The sequence below is a fragment of the Colossoma macropomum genome, unplaced genomic scaffold (assembly GCF_904425465.1).
Source record: "Colossoma macropomum unplaced genomic scaffold, Colossoma_macropomum, whole genome shotgun sequence".
Lineage (NCBI taxonomy): Eukaryota > Metazoa > Chordata > Actinopteri > Characiformes > Serrasalmidae > Colossoma > Colossoma macropomum.
This window is the reverse complement of record NW_023494807.1, coordinates 32,300,278-32,323,540: the sequence shown is the minus strand read 5'-3', so window position 1 is coordinate 32,323,540 and position 23,263 is coordinate 32,300,278. Positions and strand designations below refer to the sequence as shown.

The 23,263-nt window shown below is 38.7% G+C and overlaps 1 protein-coding gene across 1 annotated transcript; it reads right to left on the bottom strand.

Moving 5' to 3' along the window:
- Positions 1 to 1,759: 1,759 nt before the first annotated feature.
- Positions 1,760 to 21,692, bottom strand: atp1b3a (ATPase Na+/K+ transporting subunit beta 3a). Its single transcript, XM_036556214.1, has 7 exons — positions 21,490 to 21,692; positions 14,605 to 14,733; positions 10,898 to 10,996; positions 9,363 to 9,550; positions 9,022 to 9,072; positions 2,877 to 2,960; positions 1,760 to 2,111 (listed from the first exon to the last, which is right to left on the bottom strand). Exons 1-7 carry the CDS (start codon positions 21,689 to 21,691, stop codon positions 1,944 to 1,946), a joined length of 921 nt encoding a protein of 306 aa, XP_036412107.1. The 5' UTR covers position 21,692; the 3' UTR covers positions 1,760 to 1,943.
- Positions 21,693 to 23,263: the final 1,571 nt, after the last annotated feature.

The following is a 23,263-nucleotide window of genomic DNA, read 5'->3' as shown; positions in this document are numbered from 1 at the left end:
TGTAGTTCAGTTGTAGTTTAATCATCGCCGTTATGTGGCTCGGTAAATATGCTGCTATTAATTTGTATTCATTTGTGCTTCTACGGCTGCAAAAGGCTTTTAATTCGTTATCGACATTTTTCCCTATGACAAAATGATGGCAAGTCAAAATGATTTGAGCGCAGCCAGCAGATGGCGGTGTTCTGCCCTTTTCTTTCCATTAGATACTAGCAGAGCATTTCCAAGTGCCGTGGATGGACAGGCGTTCTGGCGCCCTCGTGTGGTTCAAACGTCTTACTGCACAAATAATTCCATTACACACATTATTTCTTAAAATAACCTTTATTCCAAGATGTTAAATGGCTCTTAAGGCATCTGCATAAACCCCAGTCTACGCAGAGGCTACAGAAATCTCTTATGTTACAGATATTTGTTCCAGTTTCTCATAAATGTATTAGATATCCCTCCTTTACAAGCAAACAGTACATTTTTTACAGTGATAGGACATGGTGAACCATGACAGACAAAACAGTGCTCGATTACGTTAAATACGTTTGCAATTTACACGCACGAGACAAACACATAAAACACGTGAAACACAGGGTATTAGTCACCACCAAAAACTGTTCTCATTCACATTATATACAAAAGCCTTGCATGGTTCAATATACCGGCGTTTAAAAAGGGTCTGACGAAGGACGGCCCAGGCAGAAACAGTACTGACAGACGTGCGCTTTGATTTATTCGTTTTTCCGTTAATGATACTCATGACAAAACAGGAGAGGGTGCCTCATATTGACAGGAAATAATATTGATAAAATTATGGGTACAGGTTGATCGATATGGACTGATCGTGGCGTCTATCTGACCTCGGGAGGTCAAGTGTTTTTCGGAGAGTTCTGAAGATCACAGGCCGTAGAGAGTAGAGCCTGACCGATATATCGTTTGACTGATAAAATCGGCTGATATAAAAGTTCCACAGATTATTTTGGCAACCTATCAATGAAGCACCTGTAATGTATTTTTAAATGTTATATATAATATAATATATATATATATATATATATATATATATATATATATAAAACATATTCAGGAATGTGAAGCTATTTTGAACAAAATTATGAGAGTTCATATTACATATCTGTTATAATATTTATAAATATAATATTTATATTATTTAAGACTTGACAACTGAGAACTGACAGTCAGTAAAGATCCATATTATCGGTTACTGGAATGTATGTAGCTCTTTAAAATTGGTATCAGTGGCAAAATTTCCTTAATCAGTCCAGCCCTAGTTATATATTACTTTACGGGCTGTTATAAGCCGTTTTAAAGGGGAATTCCACCATTTTATCAAATTTCCTGTATAATTTAATGGTTAAAATGTAAACAGAGTGGTTCAGAGTGGTTTGGTGTGAAACGCTCTGTTCTAGAGAAACTTACCGAGTCAGAACTGTTCACAGTGGTGGTGATAGGAACCAGACGTCCACCTCTAAAAGCTCCCTCACAGAAAGTTACTACATGAAATGGTTATGAATTCACTGCCTGATTTATGATAGTTTTGAGAAGATTTTGGTCTTAAAATCCATTCATGGTGGAGGGATACACAATATAGAGGGTGTTGTGAGGCAAAATAGTCCCCAAAGAAAATTATTATTTCAGATTTTCCACTATTTTCCATCATCAACATTCCATATAAACTCAGAAGACTGGTGTAGGTTCACTGGTGGTTCTGGATAGTAAATGTCTATATTTGTGTTGTAGTCATGGCGATCTCTGGTTCCTATCACCACCACTGTAAAGAAATTAGCCGAACTACCACTGAATTATGTAGAAATTTGGGTGGAATTCCTCTTTAACATAAACTTTGTCAGGTCCTCATATACTAATCGGTTTCAGTGATAGTAATGTCATATCGGTCGGGCTCTAGCGGAGGACGGCAGCTCTGGCTGTTGGTGTTACTCGGTCACCAGCACCCTGAAGGCGACGCGGCCGAGGAATTTGTCCCGATCGTCGTTGTTTTTGAGGTTCGAGCCCTCCACCCTGCACTCCACCATCATATCCTTACTGTAATCTTCCTTCTTCAGCTGCAGCTTCACCGCAACCAGAGGCTGAACGTACCCCTCCTACAGGCAGGAGGACACGGGGTCAGACACAAGCAACTCTGTCACAAGAATGTCTTATATTTTCATGCAGTGGTGTTAAGCAAAGACATCAGGATGATACTTTAATTTTAACAGATGTGCTGATTGTGCTGACATGTACACACTTAAAAAAGACGGTTCTTCAAGGTTTCTTTAGTAAAGGAAATGGCTCTATTTAGAACCATGAACACTCAAAGAACCCTTTGCATGATTAAAGCTTTCTTTGCATCGTGGAAGGGTTCTTCAGATTGATGGAGAACGTGCTATAGATAATTCTATGTAGAACTTTTTTTGAAAAGGGTTCTATACAGTACCCAAAGAGTTCTTCTACGGTTACAAGCTTAACATTGTAACAGCAGCAGAACCCTTTGTGGTGATGTGGCGGCACAACCAGTTATTAGGTATTTAGGGGGCAACTGCTTTTTCACATGGTTGAAATGGGTTCAAAATAATACTTTTTCACAGCACTGTACATCCACTTTTGTACTGGACTGCCATGTGCAGGTTATTTTTATTATTGTTATTTTTCTATTTTTTTTCTGATTACTGGTATTATTAGTTAACCACAAATTCAGCTTTTAATTTTTAATTTTTTAATGTTTAACTCACTCAAACCAGGCGTGAGTTCAATTGTACAAACACATTAAAAATGAAACTGATGAAGAACAAAATTTTTTATGATCAGATTTGACCGTATGTGACTTTTAGGGCCTGTTTCACTCAAAGCCGCCCTGTTTCAGTACTTACGTGTGCCTTTTTTCCGTAGTAAGGAAAGTACATCCTATCAATGCGGCCCTCCTGCGGAAAATACTGAATCACCAGATTCTCCCCCTGCAGAAATGGAGACAACATTCATCAGGCAATGATCTGACACACAAGCGTGAAGTCAGAAAACAGGATATTCATAAAACATCAGCATACACCTTTAAAAACACGTACAGTAGCTGTAAAGGACAAACCGACTCACAGAGGAGATTCAGAGAAACAGAACTGAAGGTGAAACACATGCTGAGTCCCTGCTGTCGATGAAGACCACTGACTGGGGGTTTTCACTTCATTTAAATTGAAATTTGAAATTTTTCTTTTGGAAATAGTTTCATACACAGGCATCAACTTCCTCTGTATTTTGTATTTCGTCCCAAGATTAATTTTTTTTCTTGAAAAATGCATCTTCAGTGTGTCAGAACTTCTGACTGGAGGTGTCAGTGGGCCATTTTACAACTCCATTTCCAAAAAAGTTCGGACGCTGTGCAGAATGTAAATAAAAATAGGATGCAATGATTTGCAAATCACGTAAACCATATTTTTTTAAAGGGAAATACTACAAAGACAACAAATCAAATGTTGAAAATGAGAAATTTTATTGTTTTTTGAAAAATATAGGCCCATTTTGAATTTGATGCCAACAACACGTTCCAAAAAAGTTGGGACGGGGGCCTGTTTACCGCTGAGTTTCATCACCTCTTCTTTTAACAACACTCTGTAAGTGTTTGGGAACTGAGGAGACACTGCTGTAGTTTTGAAAGTGAAATGTTTTCCTGTTCTTGTTCGATACAGGATTTCAGCTGCAGTTCAGGGGCTCATTTGTTGTATTTTTCATTTAATAATGTGCCAAATGTTTTCAGTGGTGACAGTTCTGGACTGCAGGCAGGTCAGTTTAGCATCAGGACTCTTTAAATATGGAGCAGTTCTGTTGTAGTACCTGCAGAATGTGGTTTGGCATTATCTTGCTGAAATAATCAAGGCCTTCCCTGAAAAAGACGTCGTCTGGATGGCAGCATATGTTGCCAAAACATGTATATATCGTTCAGCATTAATGATGCCTTCACAGATGTGCATGTCACCCATGCCATGTGCACTAAGGCCCCCCTATACCATCATGAATACTGGCTTTTGAACTGTGCACCGATATCAAGCCTGATGGTCTTTAGCCTGGAGGACACAGTGTCCATTATTTCCAGAAAGAATTTCAAATGTTGATTCATCGGACCACAGAACACTTTTCCACTTCCTCTCAGTCCATTTTAAATGAGCTTAGGCCCAGAGAAGGCGGCAGCGTTTCTGGATCCTGTTTATATTTGGTTTCTTCTTTGTGTTTTCGAGTTTTAACTTGCATTTGTGGATGCAGTGCTGAACTGTGTTCACAGACAGTTGTTTTCAGAAGTGTTTCTGAGCCCATGCAGTGATTTCCACTACAGAATCATGTCTGTTTTTAATGCAGTGCTGCCTGAGGGCCCAAAAATCACGGCCAGCAAATACTGGTTTTTGGCCTTGTCCCTTGCATACAGGGATTTCTACAGATTCTCTGAATCTTTTAATGTTATTATGTATCTACCACCAGGTATTTTTAGCATTACACACCTTTACCAGCCTTTTGTTGCCCCCGTCCCAACTTTTTTGGAAAGTGTTATTGGCATCAAATTCAAAATGGGCATATATTTTTTAGTTAACAATAACATTTCTCAATTTCAACATCTGTTATGTTGTCTTTGTACTATTTTCAATCAACTATAGGGTTTAAATGATTTGCACATCATTGCATTTTGTTTTTATTTACATTTTGCACAGCATTTTTGGAAATGGGGCTGTACCACATTAATTCAAACGGTGCTCCCACACAATGAAGTTTTCAGATCTTATTTGATGATTTTGTTCTAATCTATTTAAACCCAAAGCATTAATAAAGATAGCAATAATATACAAAATATTTTATTTCAAAATAAATTTACACTTCTGAAAATAATACTGACTTTTTTTATTTTCACAAGATATTTTTCAATTTTATTTTAAAAGTGGGTCATTTTGATTTCTTCTGAAGTCGATATAGATTGATCATGAGTTTATTTTTTAAGTAAAAAACTTAAAAAATGCTGTCCCACGTTTTCATATCACTACCAAAATACACAGAAACATTTGGTAAAGTTTGGTATTTGGAGTTATGATTGTTTTGGTAGTGACAGAATGGACTGTTCAATTATTAGTTTTAATAAAATAAACATAATTAAGGTTTAGAGTCACTCAGAGCAAAAGGATTTTAGTCTAAAGTCCAAAATCAGTTAAAATCCCAAATGTGTTTCAACGCTGACTTTGAACCAGATCAGCAATGATCTATAAAGACCGTCATTAACAGTAATATAAGAGTGCAGTGCACAGAGTGACCAGCAGAGGGCGGCTGAAGCCAACTTCAGACACTACAGCTTAAAGCTACAGTGAGTAATATTAGTGTTCTGGTTTTATAATGTTCTTTACTGAATCACAGCAGGTCAAACCGCTGCGTGCAGATCTAATATAACCTGCACAGTGATGACCACTACAAAAACACAGCACTTCCCCTTTTTATTCATCTAGGGAGTCAAATCTGGTTCACAATTTTAAGAAATATTAGTGTCATTTAGCATTTACTTAAAAAAGTACTGTAATTAATGTAGTTTTTTGGTATTTTATTTAATCTTATTATTTTTCATTTTTATTATTTTATTTTAATTATTATTACTTTTATTATATGTGTTTCTGCTTTTTTTGTTGCTTTATTATTTGATTTTCAGCATTTTCAGCTGCTCTGTGTATGAAACTTGCTCTATAAATAACATTATTATTAATCTTATTACTACAAAAGAGATGTCAAAATTCATTTAATATTATTCCTAATATTTTAAAGAAAATGTTCATCATTCCTTTAAAGCGCAGTGTTTTGTGATATCACATACATACAGAGGTGAAGATCAGAAAAACTGAGAATTTCATAAAAATGCAGATTTCTGTAGAACACAAACACACAGAGAGACACACGAGGGAGAATAAACATGAGCATCACACAGTGATCTTACCCATCACTTTACATGGGAGTTCAACTGGCGGCATGCAATAGAAACACGAGAGGAAAAAGAAGAGAAAAAAAAGAAAAAGAAGAAAAAAGAACAGGCTGGTGAGAGAGGACGAGACACAGAGAGGGAGAACAGGCAGGCGAGACATAAAAACAAAAATAAAGTCATGACTACACCAGACCAATGATTACAGTCTTTAATTACTAGGGGTGTAACGATGCATAAAAATGCCATTTTGACGTGTTTCGATTTCAGTGGCACGATTTGTTTTAACCTTCTCAATGTTTCTGATTATAATTCAAAGTTTCGCCACAAGGGGGAGCTCACAGCTGCAGCTGCGGTTCTGTTGCAGTACTGCGTTTAACACGGCATCGTCAACGTTAGCTCACCAAGAGCATCACACCTACGTTATACAAGAGGCCACTCATGGACGAAGGACAGGGGTCAGTAGCCACGTTTACAAGCAGCCTAATAATCCATTAATAATCCGACTAATAGCTCAATCGGAGTAGAATACGTCCATGTAAACACCTCAACTGGAATAGTCTAGTCCAATTGAGGCTATTCGGAATACAGTTTCTTTCCGATTGAACGAGGTGGGTAATCCTGTAAATAATCCGTTAAATAGAAGAATAATATCCGTGTAAATGCCTGTATCTGATTACATTCCCTATCAGAAAGTTTAAGTCCGTTCTGATCGTGTTCGTCGCGTCATAGTGAAAGTTTATACCGTTCAACATGGCGGAGCAGAAACTGGTCTGCAGAGGAGACGAAGTTTATGCTCTGATCTTTAAAAGACGGCGGTGGGACGGACGTCCAGCTTATGTGTCTCAGAACACGACGTCTTCCTCTCGGCCTTCTTTAATAAGGACATGTGAAGGACGTTTTCCTGAGTCTGACATCATTTTAAATTATTAAAATTAAAGACACAAGCGCTGCTCACTGCTTACTCTGACTGGACTCACGTGATGCTGGTTGTCATGGTAACGTCTACACTAAGTGGTTCTCTGCGCATACGCCTCATTTTGGATCTGATTACTTGTAGTGAGCATGTAAACAGATTTTCATCAGATTGTTGAGTAGAGTGGTATAAACACCTCAGTCTTAATCTGTTATCGGAATGTATTCAATCGGATTGGCAAAAATCTTTGCATGTAAACAGACGCTGAGGAGCAGATTAGCGTTTTTGGGATGTGTGAATATTAGCACACATACTGTTATGTGTAAGCATGCATTTGTTTTTTTTGTGTTTGTGTTTGTCTCTCTCTCTCTCTCTCTTGGTCTCTTCCTTCACAGAGGTACCTGCTCTGGAACAAGTCATGTGAGAACCAATCAGAGGCCTGGCTGGTGCAGTTGGGGGAGGAGCCTATGTTTTAGGAGTGCTTTGTTTTGGGTATTTTACCAAAGCTTCTTTTAACTTAGTTTGCATGACTTTGTCTTTGTTAGAGGAAGTACTTCAGCTGTGGTATTTTACCTGCACACTTTTAACTTTGTTTTACCAGAGCTTGTTTGCACCACCTGGGGTTTCAAACAGGTAAGAGGGGCGCGCCTATACATCTGCACCACGTAGATGTCTGCCCCGTCTAGCTCCCTAGGTCAGAGGGCAACGCCACATGTACTTTTGGTTACTGGCTAGGGAAGTTTAGAGTAGTTCGCTTTGGTTTCCTTTTTTTAGATTAGTTAAATACTTTTGGTTTCAGAGTAGGTGGGCGTGGTTAGGTTCTGATTTGTTCTTTTCTTTGGTGCCGTCCAGTTTGATTCTTCCAGTGTGGTACTGGGTATCACAGCACAGGTTTTATAGAGGTTTGTTTTAATAAAAATGGCCCTAAAAGGTCTGTTGCTCACACTTCTAATCATTTCTCACCAGTTCAGTATTTTTATTTATTTTTTTATTTTTTTACCCCGATTTTCTCCCCAATTTAGTCGTCTCCAATTCCACCCCGCTAGTTAGGACTCCCCCAATCACACGATGCTATCAACGCTAGGAGGGTGAAGGCTAACACAGGCTTCCTCCGAGACCTGTGAAGCCAGCCACCGCTTTCTTTTCGAGCTGCCGCTCACGCAACGCCACTGGACAGCCGAACGCGCTCGGAGGAAAGCGCCAACCGCCAGATCTGTTACGTCAGCTAACAGACGCCTGCGCTGACTAGCATGAGTGCTGAGTGATGGGGGGAGAAGGGCAGCCATCCCACCCACCCAGAGAGAGCGAGGCCAATTGTGCTTTCTTGGACTCCCAGCTACGGACGGCTGTAGCATCACCAGGGATGGAACTCGCGATCTCCTGATGATAGGGCCAACGCTTAGACGGTTGCGCCACTCGGGAGCCCCCAGTTCAGTATTTTAATGCCACATGTTACAGATCCCACGCACCCTAGACAAAACGTGAGGTCGTTACACACACATTCAGCGAATAACGGCTTAGTCTGGCTGTAAGCTTCCTGTAGAGCCGCACTGTAATGTGGTTGTTAGCTGTGTAGCCTTTAGCATGTTAACTAACAAGCCTAGTATTCTATTGAAGTTGTATCAGCACTCACGTATAACGTGGAGCAGTTTGAGTAGCATGATTTCCTGTTTGAACACTGCATACTATCATTTTGAAATATGAAGTATTTTTATTTTTTTATTGCTATGACTTTTAAACAGGTTTATCCATCATTGTAACAAGTTTGTTAATCATGTGATTAATCATGATTACAATTTTCAACGTTTGAATAATATATATATATATACACAATATACAATATACAGTGTGTTTCCCTCAAAACTGTGGGAATCTGAATTTGAATTAAATGGAACTTAATTAATGAACTGAATTAAAGGAATTTGTTGCTGCTTTTGTTTTGTTTTTGCTGACACTGCACATTATTTTGCTTGATGAAGGGAAAAATTATGCCTATATTAAAGATTAAAAATCGAACGTATGCTTTGTAGATTTTCAATTTCAGTTAAAATTTTACACCCCTATTAATTACACATTCAGAAACATCGACTGAATAGATACCAAAAATATAAAATGTACTTTATTAATGAAAACTGTCAGCACTGCATTAAATTAATCAGCCACTTACCTTCGCTGTGCAGTTAATAAATGGATCTCCAGCTGGCTTTAGACCAATAATCTGCAGATTAATAATAATAATAATGATAATAATTTAAAATACAGGACACGCATGTTCACATTGTTAAAAGTGTGGTCAAAAAAGAGAGGGCAGCATAAAACAAGGCCTGTTGACTCTAAATAATAATATAAAGAACAAAGTGAATTAGAACACATATCCATAATAATTCTGATTATTATTAGTAGTAATAATAAAAGTAGTATTGCTGCTGTTGATTGACTGACCCTGTTCATTTGGAATATTAATGACTATTAATGTAAGATACGTGTGATGACCAGTGGTGGACTGACCCTGTTCATTTTGACGATGACGCAGGGTCGTCCGTCTCTGTAGCCGAAGCTGGAGTCCTGCAGGCCAGAGCAGAGCCCCAGAGAACTCCTCCTGAACTGACACACCTTCTTCTGCTCGGAACCGTCCTGCTCATAATACTGACCCGCCAAGCACAGCTCGTTCTTCGCCTGCTCCGAGTCATTATACTCTATTAGAGAGAGAGAGAGAGAGAGAGAGAGAGAGAGAGGGAGAGAGAGAGAGAGAGAGAGAGAGAGAGAGAGAGAGAATCACACCCCCTCATCACTTCTCACTGTGGCGTCCACACAACCAGCAATTAAAGTGATAGTCTATCCAAAAATCAAACTTCTTTACACTTAGCACAGGAGCTACATGGCTCAGTTTACATACATCCTGCCTACAGCCGTTTAGCCCCGCCCACTCACGCAGACGTTATAACAAGTGTTTCAGCCTGGACTGTTATTTGAATGAAGCACAGCCAATCAGAACAGAGTTAATATATACCACCTCCTTGTTTCTGCACTTTGTAGTTCTACAGTTACAGACTGTAGTCCATCTGTTTCTCTGATACTTTGTTAGTCCCCTTTTACCCTGTTCTTCAGTGGTCAGGACCCCCATGGACCCTCACAGAGCAGGTACTATTTGGGTGGTGGGTCATTCTCAGCACTGCAGTAACACTGACGTGGTGGTGGTGTGTTAGTGTGTGTTGCGCTGGTCTGAGTGGATCAGACACAGCAGTGCTGCTGGAGTTTTTAAACACCTCAGTGTCACTGCTGGACTGAGAATAGTCCACCAACCAAAAAGAGTTGATAAAATAGGCTATAATTAAAATTGCAGCTCTTACAATCTGAAAATTGCAATTTCAGTGTAAAATCAATTGATCATTCTGAGTCTCTGATCCTGACTGTTAGAGTAGTATGTCTGTTAGGCCTTAGAAGTACCTAATAAATAATTGGCACAATATTTTCTGGTCAAAAAGTCAGGATTTCAGATTATATCATTCCCCGCTACCATCACGCCCAAAAACACACAAACCCAGCCCACTGCAGTTTACACATATTTTCTATTCTGTTTAGCTTATATGCTTTTTTCATGAACTGATCTATTAAAAATATATAAACTTTAACATATTAAATAATACATTTACATCTTGTGTGATTAAACAGTTTCAGCTCGTTTTAAAAGCTGTTACTGTAAACACATGCATTGGTGAGCTCCTGCTGGTGTGGGCTCACTGCCACTTGTGTGCTAACAGCAGCCCCTGCTGGCAAAACCCCAGACTGCAACGTGCATTCCCAATCTAAATCCAAATGTGGTCTGAAATTCAGTCACATATGTTTGTGGGAAAATCATGAAGTATTACATTATCTAAGGGGTTATTAATGACTTGTAATATAATAATTTTATAATAGTAAAGGAAACAAAGCTTTACATTAACATATTATTTAAAGTATTTAGCTGTTTAAAATCACATTAGGCCTGTATCAATTCTCTTTACCAGAGAAGATGAAACTGAAGGGATGTGCTGAAGACTTACGCTGCAGAAGGGTCTCCAGATGCTGCACAAACTCCTGATACTGTGAGGGATCTGATCTGTTGTAGACGATTTCCATCGACTTTGGCCTGATGACCAACCCTGGAAGCAGAGAATGTCCCTCATGAGATGACTGTTATTGTCAGTTACTTTCAAATGATACAGCCAAGCTCCACCCACAAACGTGATCTTGATGCTTGTCTCATTTTCTTTGAACATAAAAATTATTCCAAATGTTCTTCGGACAATAAAAACAGTTTACATAAAATAAAAGTATTAAAAAGACTACAGTCTGTATTCGTGCAGACGGTGTCAGTGTGTCAGTATTCTGCACATTGTGACGTATGTTCAGGTGCCATCAGGCCTGCACTGGAGATGTTCTTGAGCGTTGTAGCTCGCTAAAAGGAATCGTTTGGCGAAAAACCTAATTCAATTGATTTATCACTTTCCCCAGATGCAGTCAATCAGGTTTTACATCTGATGTCTGCTTCTCTTGCTAGGCTAATGTTGCTAACAATTGCTGAGCTCAGACTGTCACTAAACTCATCTCTGTAAATACAAGCCCAAGGCTTAATCTACTGGGCTTATCAAACTTTCGAAAACAAGTAATATATATATTACTGTTTTAAAACAATCTAGTAAAATGGCGTACACTCTTAAAAAGATGGCTCTTCAAGGGTTCTTTAGTAAAGACAATTAGAACCACGAGTTCTATATAGAACCATTTTATGCTTGGTGAAATGGTTTTTCAGATAGATAACATCTCCCGCTGTAAACTAGAGCAGCTATCATACCTGCAGTGAGCGTTGTAGTTCGCTAAAAGTAATAGTTTGGCAGAAAATCAAATTCAAAAGATTTATCACTTTCATCAGATGCAGCTGATCAGCCAAGACAGGTTTCAGACAGGTAACAGATAAATCAAGTTAATTAGATTTTTTTGCCGAACTGTTCCTTTAATACTTGGGATGAACAGACTGTGTTTACTGTTCCAAATAAAAAAACTGTGAAAAAGTTGCACATGGCTGATATTTTCACTGCTGATTGTGACACTTTCTTGTAGTCCTATTTAATATTTGGGTTTTTTTCATCCAAAATTTTCAGCCTTTTTCTCCTTTGGCCAAAAACCCGAAAGCGCCGCTACCGATCAAAATGTTTTGGCGGCCCATATTTGACCGGATCTGGCAACCATTCATTTCCTATTTTAAACGTTTATCTAACTTAAATATAGATTATAGAACGTCCTTATCTTTTTTTAATTTACTTATATTTTGTTTTTGTGGACAGTTTTATTTATTTGCATTTATTATTTTTTTTTTATTTGTCCATCATTGTTTATCCTTTATTTATTTATTTTACTATTTTATTCTATTTTATTCATGTATTTTTTAAGTTGGGGGAGGCAGGCAGAAACTGTGGGTGGGGGCTTTTAGGGGTGGGGGGTATAAGGGTTGGGTGGGAAGGGTGGGTTAGGCAGTTGGGGGGGTTTAGGGATCCATAAGATGGAGGGGGGCTAGGTGGTTTATAAGGTATTGAGGAATTGACACTGTTATAATTGTAACTTTTTTCAAGCAGAGGAATAACAAGGAAAAAAAGTTTCGGTGGCTGAAATTTCAGTGCATCTCTAACATGCATACATATGCAACTAGGGGCTGCACAGACTAGTTGACTTTACTGCTCACTGATGACGCTTTAAGCTTGATGTCACTGATCATGTGATTATGACACTAACAACATGGACGCCTCAGAGAAGACAGCAGGTGAGGAGCCTGGAGATTTCAGGTCCGTATCTCTGGTTTCCTGAAGGCTAGCAAGGTGATCCAGGGTGATCATTGGAAAGAGCACGTCATGCTCTACTGGCTTCATTCTAACGTTTCACCATCTACAGTGCTTCAAAGATCAGATACTGAATGTCCCAAAGAGTTCAATAAAAGTCCTGTAAAGTTTGAAGTAAGTTACTCTTTTCTTTGCCGAGTTACGGCGCTTTAAATTTCTCTGGCTCTTAAGACAATCGCCGCAGGCGAGCATCTTGGCAAGGCCGTCAGGGGTCCGCCTAAGTTGGACACAAATTTTCGTAGATTCCGTATCTCCGTTTTCCTGAAGGGTAGCAATGCGATCCAGGGCTCTTTGGAAAGGGCATGTCACAATCAACTGACCAGTCGGATTATTAAAGTTGGATTTTTATAGTCGCTTGCTGTAAAGCAGGGTGTCTCTACCCGTGAGCCACGGACCACCAGTGGGCTGGGAAGCACCCTCTCGTGGTCCTTGGGCTTGTACTCAGGGGGAGGCATTAGTTCATAGTGGGCCAGTAGAGACACATAAATAAAAACACTGCATTCGCAGCCTAATTAAACATCATCAGTTTGAGACAAGCAGCGCAGACAGTTAGCCAGAGATGGAGATGTTCCTCAGGGTGTTTCTCCTGCCTTGTTTAGTGAGGACCTATCAAACTTTTTTCTTTAGTTTTCTTTGTGCTGACGTGTTGGAACACTCCACCCATATTCGGGTCTGCATCAAACAGCTGAACCAGTCTGGCAAAACCCACGGGTCTCCGTCTGCTTCCAACCAAACCCTGTTCAGTTCACCTCTGGTGTGAATGCATTTTATGATCAAACGATGGAATTCATCTACAGAGCTGGCTTTCCTCTTCTTCCAGCAGCAGGTCAGCGCTCTACTGTCAGTATAATCTGCCTGTTTTAACTTCTGGATCTTTACAGACTCTCATGTCGTTCCTGCAGCTCGAGCTGCAGCTGATAAAAACGACAGATGAGCCATAAAGTAATAGCAAAGATCTGTGTTTGATTTCTGGCCGAGTATCAGTGACCAGAGTAGTCAAACTCAAATTGATAAACTAATGGCAGAGAAGCAGATATCAAATGAATCTGATCATGATGCTGATCCAGAAGCCCACTGAGTTTAGTGAGGTTTATTTCAAATGAGGCGCTAAAACCCTCAAAACCATAGAGACTCCAGACCAAACACTGACTCCTGTGAGAGCCACACGAGTGTTTTAGTGAAACCGTGATGCACTACAGCTCCAAATCCGTCCACATCTACATTTCCCTTCTTTTCCCTCTTTTGTGACATCTCTGCAAACGTGTTTTTTTTTATCATAATTGCAATTTTTTTTTTTTGTGATTGAAGTAAAATGAAGAGCTGACGTTTTTCAGGCCCTAAATCAGTGTGAGCAATAAAAAATTAGAAAACTATTTTAAAAAAAGGTTGATTTTAGTTTTTCTGCTATATAGTTATAAACAGGCGGGTCTTAGAGTGGAAAAGGTTGAGGACCCCTGTTTTAAAGCAACCTGTTCTCCTGTGGTTTTATTTGTGACGTCGTCAGCGATTAGTCGACATTCACTCGACTTTCATCACAAAACTGTCGACTTTACATTAAATAATAACACTATAGTGATTAATAAAGGGATCTAATGTGTTTGGCTTATGTGTTAGTCATGTAATTGGGCACTCACTGGAGTTCAGGCTTCACCTTTTTTTTATTTTGCAACTGCATCCCTGCTTAAACCATGATGTTCATTACCTACAGTTACATTTTCTCCAAGAAAAATCAACACTGCTTCAAGCATCTATTAAATCTATTACTAATCCAGCTGCAGGCGTGAAAGAGGACGTCTAATTATCTCACTACTGTTTATCAATGCCTAACAAAGGCATCATGTGTGCCTGATGTGTTCGATGTCTCTGCTGGGACTCACCTGGGGAGGCGACGCGGTCGCTATATTTAGGGACGTTCTCATCCAGAGTCTGAAGCATGGCCCACATCGTCAGAGTGAACATTCCAGCCAGGAAGCCATAGAAGACCAAATAAAAGAGCAAGATGAGGCCTGTGAGACAAAAATAAACCACAATCAGGGCTTTAGAACATGTCTGACCTGCAGGAAAAAAAGGGAATTCAACCAGGATGGTTTTCTCTGTGGTATCTTGGTGGATATGGCAGTATAAGCAGGTTCTGGTTAGTTGTTAGGAATGTAGAGCAGCGTTGTTCAGTTTTTGCTGCTGCTCTTTACATTGTGTGTACATTTCGTGATGAATGGACCAAAAGAAAGGACCCAAAACTAGTTGGAAAAAAGTCTGGTTCCATTGACTTACATTAAAGTACATTTTTTTCCTTCTCCTGGAAAGTTACCATTTTGGAGATATGAGGTTTGTTCCAACAGCAGCGATATATTAAAGTCTGTTATAAGCTTTTATAAGCAAGCTTCCAAATGTCTGTGTTCAAGTGTAACGAATACTGAATAAATACTGAATAATTCATAGTAGATAATAAATAATTCATAGTAGTTATTGAATAATTCAAAGTAGTTATTGAATAATTCACAGTAGATACTAAATAATTCATAGCAGATACTGAATAATTAATCATAGACAGTGAATAATTCATAGTAGTTATTGAATAATAGAAGATTCTGAATAATTCATAGTAGATTCTAAAAAATTCGTAGTAAATACTGAATAATTTATAGTAGATATTGAACAATGCATAGCAGATACTGAAGAACTTTTTTGCAGATACTGAAAACATCATAGTAGATAATAAATAATTCATATTAGATACTGAATAGTTCATATTAGATACTGAATAATTCATAGAAAATACTGAATAATAAATATTAGATACTGATTAATTCATTGAAAATACTGAATAATTCATATTAGACACTGAATAATTAATCATGGAGACAGAATAATTCATAGTAGATACTGAAAAATTTATAGTAGATACTGAATAATTTGTAGTGTATACTGAAAAATTCGTAGTACACTTTGAATGAAAGCAGCAGGACACAATCTGAAAGCTGCCATCAGGGATGCCAGCATTCAAATTCAGGCTCACTTTATTGAGCCCTGCTTCGAGATCAACCAAGGTCCTGAAAGCGAGTGCCAACCAGCTGGCTGCCACTTCCACAGCATCCTCAGCCTCTCCCTGGCACAGTCTACTGTTCCCAACCTCCATCATCCCTTACCAAAGACACTGAACATCTCATGCCTCACTGACTATCACCCAACTGCACTCACACCCATACTGGCTCTGACTCACATGAAGAACTGCCTCCCCAGAACTCTTCATTTCTCCTACTGCACCTTGAGATGCGTATCTATCCCATCTTCCTCACAATGGAACACACTGCACTGAAACATCAACATAAGAATGCTGTTCTCTGACTTAAGGTCAGCATTTAACACAATTATTCCCTCCAGACCGGTCAAGCTCAAGACCTGCGGAATTGTCCCACTCCCACAACTGCATCACCAAACAAACTCCAACACGATCACTAAGGTCACTAAAGACATATCGGTAGTCTGCAGATCAAAAACGACAACTGGCCTTTGTTTATTTGAAATATGGCAAAACTGCAAACAGTACAATAAGCACTGAACACTTGGACCATTCACAAATAATTTTAAATAAAACAAATTGTTTTAAATAGCAAACAATAAACTACATTAGCTACAGATAACCGTTAAACCTCTTTAAATGTCTTTAAACCTGCCTATTTGCTTGAACGAGACACTCGGTATCTTTTCTTTTTGTGGTGTAACTGCTGTCCCAGAGACTGTTGTTTGGGGGAGGGCGTTGGAGTGCACATTACATTGAAGTGCATGCTGGGGATTGTAGTGCTGCTCATGGTGAACCGGGCTAACATTAATAGAAATACTGACTTGGCCCACAGGCCTTGTGTTTGACACATAGGGTGGAAACAAAACCAAAGAGATGACAGTAGATTTCAGGAAGGGGAGCAGAGTGCACACGCCTCCGAGCATCAAGAGGACCATGGAGGACAGACTGAACTGCTTTCATCTGGGTTCTTAAAGAGTAACTCCACCCTAAGACCTTTTCATTAACAGCCGAAACGCTCTGCTCTGTAATAACAAAATATACCAGCCTTGCTTAAAATGTGAACACATCTTTCCAAACTGTAAAAAAATACAATTTTTATTGTGGTCAGTTCCGCCTCTGCAGCGCCCCCTCTGGCTCAACTCTGCTATAGGCACGGATGATGTGTCTTCGTACCAAAGTACAATGACACGTCACAGTATGCAAATCAGTCAGCGAGCGTTACCGCCCCCTGATGACGCCCTACTCGTGCCGCACTCATAAATATGTAAGCACAGGAGCCGAGAGCGAGGAGAGAACCACACCCCCAGCACCACCTCACATTTAGGGCCACTGCAGCAAACCCTGGACGGCAGGTGAGACAGTGTACAACCCCAACCTGGTCACATCTGTGATCAACCTGTTTGGTACAATACAGTCTCACTGTTATTCTTCTGTGCTTGGAATCAAACAGGCAGCAGGCTGAAAGCTAGGCTGGTGCTGGTAATGCTGGAGTTTAGAGCTTCAGTACGTCTAAGAAATCAGGACTCGGGTTATACTGAATATGGACCTGCTGAACAGATCATTAGAAGTGAGCTGTCGCGGTTTTAGGGAATGTTCTACTGTTCGGTGCCTCTGCTGCTCACTGTTCACCATTTTCATACTGTTAAGGCTCAAGATGTAAAAGTAAAGTACTTAACATAAAGTTGAGCAGTTTGTTTCTTGAGAAAGGCTAAAGCAGGACAATCTACCCACTTTTGATTGGCTGGATCTAATTCTCTCCTTTCTTTATTGGCCATTAAGTTTTTATCCCTTTTGTTGTCATTCCTGCTGTTGGCCACCAGATGTCATCCTTTCTTGAGGAGCTCACCTGGTCAGCCAACACGTCTCACCTCATCAAAATGACCCAACAATGCCTTCATTTGTAGGGACGCACTGATACTACTGTTTCTCATCCGATACCCAAACCTGATCCTTAAGTATCGTCCAATAGTGAGTACTGATACCGAGTACCGATATCGACACTAACTCTATCTAACCCAGGGAGAAAATAATTATATGTAAACACTGAGAAACTCAGGTTTGTTGTGGCTCAGGAAACTGACAAACTACCAATCATACTGTACCGTATGCTTTTCTGAGCATATTGTGAATATCCTAAGTACAAGTAAGTAAGTCCTAAGTAAAATCACTTCTTCACTGCATGTTTGGTTATAAAGAGAGCATCATTAGCATAGTTTGTGAAATATAGAACATAAATCATTGAATTCATAGATTTTGATAGTATTTATTCTGTCTTTTCCAATTTATCAATGTCAAATATATATATATATATATATATATATATATATATATATATATAGTGACAAAACCTGAAATATTGTGATTTTACATTTTTTTACAGATCACCCACCTCCATTCTCTGGCTCGGCATATACATTACTGTATATGCACTTTAATCTGATACTACACTTTCTCCATGTTACTGTTCATTTCATGATAAATGGACCAAAATGACTTCATTGATTTACTGTAAAAGTAAAGTATGTTTTTTTTTTCTCCAGTAAAGTTAAAGCACACTGCATTACTGATATGCACACTGCATTACTGTATAAGCATACCGCATGTATGTACATATATGTACATTGCATTACTGTACATGCACACTGCATAACTGTATAAGAACACTGCATTACTGTATAAGTACACTGTATTACTGTATAAGTACCCAGTATTACTGTATAAGTACACTGTATTACTGTATAAGCACCCAGCATTACTGTATAAGTACACTGCATTACCGTGTATGCACATTGCATTACTTTATATGCACACTGCATTACGATATAGGCAGACTGCAATACTGTATATGCACACTACATTACTGTATAACACATTACTGTATATGCACACTGCATTACTGTATAAGCACACTACCTTCCTGTATATGCACTTTAATCTAATTCCACACTTTCTCTGTGTTACTGCTGACTGACTTCTTATATAATTGGAATGAACACTTGAACAAACATTATAAATTACTAACAATTCACACTACATTACTGTATATGAACACTGCATTACTGTATAAGCACACTACATTACTGTATAACACATTACTGTATAACCACACTCCATTACTGTGTATGCACACCTCATTACTGTATTAGCACACTGCATTACTGTATAAGCACAATGCATTACTGTATACGCATACCGCATTATCGTATATGCACACTGCATTACTGTATAAGAACACTGCATTACTGTATAACACATTACATTACTGTATATGCACACTGCATCACTGTATTAGCACACTACATTACTGTATAAGCACACTATATTAATGTATATGCACACTACATTACTGTATAAGCACACTGCATTACTGTATATGCACACTGCATTACTGTGTATGCACACCACATTACTGTATATGCACACCACATTACTGTATATGCACGCTGCTTCACTGTGTATGCACACCACATTACTGTATATGCACACCACATTACTGTATACGCACGCTGCTTTACTGTATAACACATTACTGTATAAGCGCACTACATTACTTTATATGCACATTGCATTACTGTATAAGCACACTATATTAATGTATATGCACACTGCATTACTGTATAAGCACACTGCATTACTGTATAACACATTACTGTATAAGCGCATTACATTACTGTATAAACACACCATATTACTGTATATGCACTTAAATCTAATTCAACACTCTCTCTATGTTACTGCTGACTCACTTTATATATACTTGTAATAAACACTTGAACAAACATTATATATTTATAAAACTTCACAGTAGTTACTGAATAATTCATAGTAGATACTGGGTAATTAACTGTAGATGCTGAATAATTCAGAGCAGTTACTTAATAACTTAGGGTAGATGGTAAATAATTAGTAGTAGTTACTGAATAATTCATAGTAGATACTGAATAATTCATAGTCTAAAGATTAGTATTAATAAACCAAAGTTATTGAAATGGATTAGAATTAATTTAAAGAAACTCATTTACTTAAATAAGTCAACTATAATGAAAATCACCATTTCTCACTTCTAGACCACCTTTCAATCATCATTAATGGGAATTTAATTGAGATTAACGGCTCTGGTGTCTATAAGGCCCAGTAAGGTGTTACTCCTGTGATTGGTGTATACTGTATGTATATTAAAGTGTGAACGACAGGCACCGATACTGATACCAACCTTAAGGAGCTAAAAATTCTGCTCACCCACAATACTCACCAACGAAGTTTAAAGGACCCATATCACGGAAAAAATATTTTCCCTCATTTATTTTGTTTTAATAAAAGAGTTTGATGTGGCTTGTAAAAATCCAAATCAAATCAATCAATGTACCTGCATTTATCCATCCATTCAGCCTACATCAATTTAGCCCCGCCCCTTTACAATGAAGCTATAAGGAATGCTTCGGCCTGGGCTACTCATTTGAATAAGGGCTGCCAATCTGAACAGAGGTAATTTACATATCAATACTACCATATCTTAAAGGCACAGTAACAAAAACAGCCAGGTTGGAAAATTATCGTGTAACAAGATAACACTGTTTTTGGTACAAAGACACAGAGGGGAAAAAAACAAGAAAAATTTAGGACATTGGCCCTTTAATCTGACATCACTCTAAACAGTGCCTTTCTGACTGATGTGATTGTAAACTGTCTGCTATTATTATGTAAAGCAGGCCATTTATGAAGATCAGTGTTTTATCTTCGGCCTTTCTAACCAATATCAATAAATCCACATCGGCCGATTTTATTGGAACCAATATATCGTCCAGGCTTGACTGTATAATGCATAACTGTAATGTATAATTCCTATTTCTATGCGGCCAAAGACGATTTTCCTGTCATGTCTGGACAACACAGCTGTTTTCTATCCCTTTTAAGCCTTCATAATGGAAAAACAAGCCAGATTTGACCTTGAAAGCCTCCATATAATAATAATAGCTGTGCAGGAAAATGCCACAGACAGAGCCATTTGGAGCAAACGGGAGCATTTTAACCCACGCCACATTCAATTTGCACACTTAAAGCACCCATTTTCACACCCCTGGTGAATCAGTGTAGTGCTAATAACAGTGAACAGGCTTTGCCATGTCTGATACGTCTCAGTAGACCCTTCCTCACACGTCTGAGGTGGCCTGGCCGTTCTGAAGGACTGTGGAAAAAACCCAGCATCACTAACAATCCTTACTGACGGGCGAAAAATCTGCCTGTCCCGCCTCTTACTGGTTTGATTTCTGTCGAAGACAAAAGTGCAAAGTGGATTTCGACAGCAGGGCCTTTCTAAAGCCTTTCCACGACATGCAGGCTTCTTATTGGAATTTTCCGTTCCACCTTAAATGCATGTAAATGCTGCATCATTTAAGGTGGAACGGAAAATTCCGATAAGAAGCCATCTCCAGCCTCGTTATTTAATAAATTATTGCATTTGATACGTGTAATACATTAATGTGGATGTTATGTCTTTGACTGGAAGCTACACACGGAGGTTCCTCATGATATCAGGAAAATATGATCATCAAAAATCATTTATTCTGACAGCATGTAACCTTATATAGATTTAAGATGCTGAATGAGTGCATGGCATGCATTGCACGACCCAGCCATTCATTTCCACACTGAATCCAAGCGAACAAGCCCGGTTGCGTGCATGAAATTAATGATATTATGCTACTGTAATGATTTATAAATAGATTTTTCTCTCTCTCACCCCAGCTGCTGGCAGTGCGACCCACAAACTCCCCTGTATTTGGATTATAGATGAGGTGTTTCCAGTTAGATTCAGGTTCTGCCTTCTCCTCTCCCGGTTTTTCCTCCTTTTTCGACATGGTTCGGCTTGTGGCGGCTGCGGTTCGGATGGAGGGAGCTGCTGCAGAGACGCTCTGAGCTTCAGGCTTTAATGAGCTGCTCATCAGCATCACACAAATGAATCCCTTCTGAACGAGTCTTCGAATCGCTCGGCGACACGACTCACTCCGCCCACTCGGCGCTGACTGGCTGCCGGCCGGACCGTTCCACTTCACGTTAGCCTATCACAAAGCAGTATCGTTTAAAGGGAAAAAATTAATTAACGTATTAAAATGGAAATAGATTAGTATACCAGTAGCATAAATGATTGTGGGACATGATAGCATGAATGAATGACTAAATAAATAAATAAATAAATATATTTTTGTATTTAAGCAGCTCCACACTTATGTATTAATATATGTATTAATTTCAGAAATTTATTCTTTAGTATTCTAATGAAGTAGAATAATAATAACCTCATATTGGTTAATCGTAGAGAAAGCATCGTGATCGATTAATCTTGCCTTGTTTTTGCATCGCGTTTTGTCAATTTATTTATTTATTTATTTAAGCCTTTATTTATTTATTTAAGCCTTTATTTATTTATTTATTTATTTAAGCCTTTATTTATTTATTTAAGCCTTTATTTATTTTATGTCCCATATTTAAAATGTCATTCATTTATTTATTTTTGCTTTACAGCCACTCAATTATTTATTTCTTGATTTATTTACTCACATTTTTTATACATTGATTTATTTCAGCAGGTTGCTGTTTTTGAAATCATTTTTTAAATAAATAAATAAGCTAAATAAAATAAAAACCATTCGCTGATTCGTTTCAATGAATCGCGTCCGTGCATGAAATTGAACGCAGCAGAAGCGAGACCAAGATTCGAATCCTTTTCTAGTGTTTCGAACCAAACGAATCAGAGTGGCCATGACGTCGCTCCGACCCCAGCCAATCAGGCCGCGGGGGGAAGGGGTGCGGGAGGGCGTCCATTTAACCCCCAGATTCATGTTCAATGATCCATTTTAAGATGAAACCCTACACTGGTACGTTAATATAGAGGTACACGACCATGATATGACTCAAAAGCATCGATTACGACGATTCGGTACAAATACATGTGAATAAAAATGTTATTAGATGATAAAAATGCTCTTTTACGAGGCTGGGTTATCTGACAGTGTAACGTTAATGGCCTCACTGAAACAGGTGCAGTACTTCCACTCGATTAGACAATGACTACAGAACAATGAGCCCAATGTAATGTTTTGTTGTTTTTCCACCGTTTTCTGAGATGAATCTCTGTACTGGAAGATGTCTGTCCCCTGGGATTTGGGCTGCTAGTTGCTAGGACAGATTTAGGTAGTCTACCCACCCCCATCACACACACACGCATGCACACACCCTCTATACACCCCCTCCTACTGGCAACACTGGGAAATCCTTGATGACGTAAGCAGCTCCAATAGTAAAGGGGTTGAGCCTGAAAATGCTGCCAAATTACAGAACACTCACAGTGAGTGAGTAACTGGCTCCAGTCCATGTGTGGAGTGATGCATGGATGCACATCTAATTAAATCATAAATATTTTGTTACACAAGCAATATTAGCCCTGTATGTTTATATATCAGATAGTCAGACATGGTATAATGAGTAATTACATCATCTGCACAGTTTTTAGTCCA